The sequence below is a fragment of the Lactuca serriola genome, chromosome 8, assembly GCF_051521515.1.
Source record: "Lactuca serriola cultivar US96UC23 chromosome 8, Lser_US96UC23_V15, whole genome shotgun sequence".
NCBI classification, from domain to species: domain Eukaryota; kingdom Viridiplantae; phylum Streptophyta; class Magnoliopsida; order Asterales; family Asteraceae; genus Lactuca; species Lactuca serriola.
The window spans coordinates 156,547,727-156,553,267 of record NC_136415.1 but is presented as its reverse complement, the minus strand read 5'-3'; the positions used below and the strand labels follow the sequence as shown (position 1 = coordinate 156,553,267).

General features: G+C 37.2%; 2 protein-coding genes across 2 annotated transcripts; one reads left to right on the top strand and one right to left on the bottom strand.

The window, feature by feature from the left end:
• Positions 1 to 230: 230 nt before the first annotated feature.
• LOC145067540 (putative mitochondrial protein AtMg01250) lies at positions 231 to 746 on the bottom strand. The gene has a single exon (XM_079014666.1). The coding sequence runs from the start codon at positions 744 to 746 to the stop codon at positions 231 to 233; it is 516 nt and encodes a 171-aa protein (XP_078870792.1).
• A 603-nt stretch (positions 747 to 1,349) lies between these two features.
• Positions 1,350 to 5,328, top strand: LOC145068395 (uncharacterized). Its single transcript, XM_079015356.1, has 6 exons — positions 1,350 to 1,657; positions 1,836 to 1,986; positions 2,724 to 2,838; positions 3,252 to 3,363; positions 3,486 to 4,304; positions 4,857 to 5,328. Exons 1-6 carry the CDS (start codon positions 1,652 to 1,654, stop codon positions 5,088 to 5,090), a joined length of 1,437 nt encoding a protein of 478 aa, XP_078871482.1. The 5' UTR covers positions 1,350 to 1,651; the 3' UTR covers positions 5,091 to 5,328.
• The last annotated feature ends 213 nt before the right edge of the window (positions 5,329 to 5,541 follow it).

Genomic DNA, 5,541 nt, shown 5'->3' with positions numbered 1-5,541 from the left:
GGAGCAATCCACCCAGTGTATCTTGTTTTTGTCATGTCCCCTCCCCATAAGAATCTACACCTTATTTTTTGAAGGAGGTTGAGAATGCCTTGTGGTGCTTTAAACACGGACATATAATAGGTTGGAAGGTTGTTTAAAACTGATTTTATAAGGGTGAGGCACCCACCAAATGAAAGAGATTTGACTTTCCAGGTTGATAATTTTGACTTAAACTTATCTACAATAGGTTGTCAATTTTTCTTTAGTGCCATATTCGCACCAACTGGAACCCCTGGATAGGTAAACGGAAAGGTACCTTCCGTGCACCCCAGAATTCTTGCCAGTTGTTGAACCTCATGAGAAGATACTCCTATACCAAAAAGTCTGGATTTGAGGAAGTTAACTTTGAGACCGGATGATATATGGAAGCATTTGAGAATCCGTGATAAGTTCTTTATGCTTTCGCTGCACCATTCACCCACAAAAATAGCGTTATCAGTGTAGAACAAATGAGAGAGTCGTGGACCATCATTTGGAAGTTTGATGCCATTGATTAGTGATTTGCTGTAGGCGTTGTTGATTGCTATGTTCAAACCTTCCATTGCAGTAATGAAGAGAAAAGGCGATAGGGGATCACCCTGCCGAACACCTTGTGAGATGGGAAATTCACCTGTTGGAGACTCGTTGATAAGCACTGAAGACATTGATGATGTGAGACATCCCCTGATCCAAAATCTCCATTTGGATCCAAATCCCATTTGCATCATGATTGAGCATGGATAAGTCCAATTAGTACAATCAAAAGCCTTCTCAAAATCGATTTTGAGGAGGAAAAGTTTTTTCTTAAACTGTTTGGCCCACGAGAAATTTCATTGATTACAAAAGGAGCATCTAGAATATTCCTACCAGAAGCAAAAGCTGATTGAATATCACTGATTATGAATCCAATTATTGATTTTAAACTTGATGATATTGTACATATACCTAATCAAAGTGATGAAAGACGGGTTGCATCCTTTTGCAAGTGATGCTTTTTGCTTAAAGTATTTAACAAAATTAATGATGTTACTAAACTTTTTTTTTTTTTTTTTTTTTTTTTTTTTTTTTTTTTTTATTAATGATTTTGAAGATAATATCGTCAGGTTCAAGGCTCCAGGGCCTAAATAAAAAAATAACAAAAGTTTAATATGTTCGATAATATGAAACATAACTTGTATTTTTAGTATTTTAAATTTTAATCGGCAGTCCCTTTCTTGAATGTTCAAACTTTGTACGTTGTAATGTAGTTGTTCAAAGAAAAGCTTATATTAATGATTTTTTAGGGTTTAGCGTCAATTAATCTTTTAAATTTAAATGCAATCCAGTAGTGAGTCAGCTCAGCAGCACAACATACAGAGAAATTGAATTCAAATTCCGGATTGGTTGTTCGTCTTCCCCCGTTGAGGGAGTATATATTAAAACCAGTCCCACATGGCATGAAAGTGTCTGTGTGAGAGAAGTGTGTGTTTATGTGTGAAAGGAATCAAATCCAAACCGCTTATCTGGTTCACGAACATCGCGTGTTCTTCCATCGCGTCTCAATCTGTCATTACTCGACAAAAATCAAGATTTGTACCAAATCGAACAATCTCACTCAGATTCGCTGAAAATCTCCAGCTCGTTCAGAAATAAGATGGCTGTAAGTACTTCTAATCTTCATATTGTGTTCAGCTTCAGCTATTTTTGATAATGATAGAATGTGAGAAATCGAAAAAGGAGATTTATATACAGTAGTTCGTGATGTCCGATTTAGATCTGACTTTGCAACATATCTGTGTTTTCGTGATATAGATTACATTTTTGTTGAATTTTTCCAGGCGTCTGTTCAGTGTAGACAAGAGGAGATGAGCTGTGGAGAGACTAAGGAGAAGGAAAAGGGTGATGATCTGTCGTTGTTCGTCGATTTCAATGGAGCAAATCTGGACATCGATCTTCATAAGAAATCGAATCAGTTTCAAGACATATTCGGTAGTTAATCTCATTATCTTTTTTCCTTTTAGCTTTGCATCTGCTTTGACTTATGCACAATTCATAATCGAGTACATATAAATCAGTTTTTGTTACTGGAACATGAGATTTAATTCAAACTGCGCCTTGTTTGATTTATAATTCATTCCTACACACTGGGATATGATTCCTGATAATTAGTAAGTGGGATTATAACTACTTATTCTGAGCTATATATTTTTGTTAACAGTTATACCTTTTTAACCTACCATTATAATGATTTTTGTGAGTTTTAATTGAAACATTAGTCTATCTATACTTTTATAGTATAAAGTTTAACGAGGTAATCAAAAGCTTCTAAAAGTCTATAAGTCACATTGATTATAAGCTAAAATGAAACTCAGTCACATCCAAATTTAACTGGATGCCTTTTGAACTCGTGTACCAATTAGAAGATAGATAACAATTAGCAAGTGGAGTTATCCCTACTTATTGTGAGCTTTACTAGTTCCACAATCAACAGGGGCCCTGTATAAGTAACATGGATACGTCATCTTGATCATTATAGAGGAATCCTAAGCAAGTGTGGGGCAATTGTCCCCACGTAATCATCTTTTTCTGACTACCAATTCTATTATCATGCAATTCACTGATGCATATATTAGTTGTACATTAATTTGTATATTAAATGTCTTAGTTTTTTTGCTAAAACTTTTGTTCAGAGTTTAATTATGACCAACATTTACTGCATGTTGCAGACTCTGAATCTGATAACCCAAAGATGCCAGAAACAAGATCAATAATAATACAAGGACATCATCCTGCTGCTGTTGATTTATTGAATTCTGAAAACAACACCACCGACTACGATTGGTATGTCTTCAAAATTTAAACTTGTAGCTATTTTCAAGAACTTTTTCAGGGGATCTCTTTTCTCATAAGCTGAAAAGAATCCAAATATAGAGAATGTACAACCTTCAATGCATGAGATACAAGCACAATAGAACTTTGGTTGTTTTGTCATTGTTCCCATAGGGAAATGGGTTTGCTTTTGTCATGGGTCTCATGGTCTTTCTTATTACTATCTGCTGTCTGTTTCTGATAAGATATGGAGTATGGACCACATTGATGTTTTCTTTTATCTAAAGGCATGTCTCCTCTTGTGATAAACAAACAGAAAATATGCCGTTAGCATCTTTCTGATTCATGTAACATGTTATATACATTTCTTGTCTACTTAACTTTCTATTTTTATTCAAGATTCTGTTCATAATTTTTGAACTCAGGCTTCTTTCTCCACCACGTAACTCAGTACCTTCATTAGAAATGGAAGAACAGAAAACTCTTACTAGTCAACATCTGATATCTAATGGTCAATCTACTTCTCCAAAGCCCAGAGTAAGTACTCTACTAACTTCATTCCAAAGCCCTTTTGAATGTCAACTTTTAATGTATATCACACGTTTGTTATTCACTTCAATACTATAATCCTTATTTATGTTTCTTTTATTGCATTGTAGCTAGAAAACCCGACTTTAGATACTACTTCAACAACTAAAATAAAAGTAGCATCCAAACTTCCATCATCCTCCATAAAATCTTCCAATGCCACCATTAGAAGACCTTCACCATCAAGAAAACCTCCCTCAACAGTTTCAAGATCCTCCACACCAACAACAAAACCATCAAGATCCTCCACTCCAACACCACGGCCCACCATTCCCGCCACAAAACCACTCCCTCCTTCAAAACGGTCCGCCACTCCAACTGCCCGTTCTTCTACCCCAACTGCCCGACCCTCCATACTTCCAAGATCTTCAACCCCAACTACCCGCCCTTCCATTCCCGCTACTTCCAAGTCATCATCAACATCGAGATCTTCAACGCCAACTCAGCGACCTGCCAACTCATCAGTGAACAAAATCCGGTCAACATCGGTAACAAAAGCACGTGATCCAGCTCCCCCAAGTATAAAGAAATCTTTACCTGAAAGGCCGGCTTCAGCATCGAGGGGAAGACCGGGTTTAACTGAAACTAATGTGAAAGAAATTCCAAAAAGGGCATCTTTGTCTCCTTCAAGAGGACAGGTTTCTAATGGTGTGAAAACCGGGGTTGTGAAGAATCGAGGGTATTCGAATGGAAACGATGATGTGAACCCGGTTTTAATGGGTACTAAGATGGTTGAAAGGGTTGTAAACATGAGAAAACTTGCTCCACCGAGGGAAGATCGTGTTGTTAATCAGAATAATACGTCTGGGAAGTTGTCTGTGTCGCAAGATAACGCAGGGTTTGGGAGAACATTGTCGAAGAAATCGTTCGATATGGCATTGAGACATTTGGTATGTTTCTACTGTGTTTGACATGCATTGGACTAAGACTGAAAGTCTGAAAACCGAAGTCAATGAGAAAAAAAATTGCAATTTTTTATCCAACCCAAAAATGTGGTATAAGGTGGAGGTAGGGGACCGTTCTTGATCTCTTGTCTATGCAAAAAGACGTAAATGTCCTTCTTATCCTCATCGCCAAAAATAGCCCAAGAAAGCTTCTCTGCTCTTGCCCCGTTGTAACAAACGCAGCCTAAGGCTGCTTTTGCTTCATGAGACTGGACAAGTTTTTCTTGGGCTATTCTTGGCAATAGGGACGAGAAGGGCATTTGCGTCTTTTTGCATAGACAAAAGATCAAGAACGATCCCCTACCTCCACCTAATTCCACATTTTTGAGTCGGATAAAAAATTTGCAATTTTTTTTTCTCATTGACTTTGGTTTTTAGACTTTCGGTCTTAGTCCAATGCATGTCAAATGCAGTATACAACTTGTTTTGTCATATATAGTGTGATAAACAAACGGGGCCTAAATTTCTTAGGTTAATGAATTTTTTTTGTTGATGCAGGATATTAGGCGAAGCATGCCAGGTAATATGAGAGCAATGATCACGAAAATTCCTGCTTCTTCGGTTTATAGTGTGAGATCTGAGTCAGTGAAAAACCACACCATTAGTGCTTCAGACTCTCCTCTTGCTACAAGCAGCAGTGCTAGCTCTGAGCACAGCGTTGGCAATAATCAGAGTTTTGTTGATGGTGAAATTACCAACAAAATTGGTATGGGATTTGAGAATGGACATTAGAAACAGATGTGGACTTTTGTTATTGTTTAAGAGATGCAATTGGATTTATCTTTTTCAAGAATCCATTTGCAGTAGGTGGTTTGAATTCTTTGCCGATTTGAAGAAAAGTTGAAAGAAACTTGGGTTTGTGCTTTGTGGTGACTAGAAAGGGTTAAAGTTCATGCAGCAATGAACTAGTCTTTGTAACATATGCTTCTCATTTCCTACGATTCATTTTAAGTGGTTTCTTTTGCACTTATTTACATTACAATGATCGAAGACAGAATTAGATGCATAGAACTCTCAAGCAATAAATTCAACAAATCAACTATCATTAGAATCTCAACCAAATAACATCTTACTAAGACCGAAGGGTGTAGGTGCAGTATGTCACGTGGCTTGCCACCTCAGCCATGACAAAACACCGCATTGGGTATATGGCTTAAGCCATGCTCGGTACCACCAGACCCAC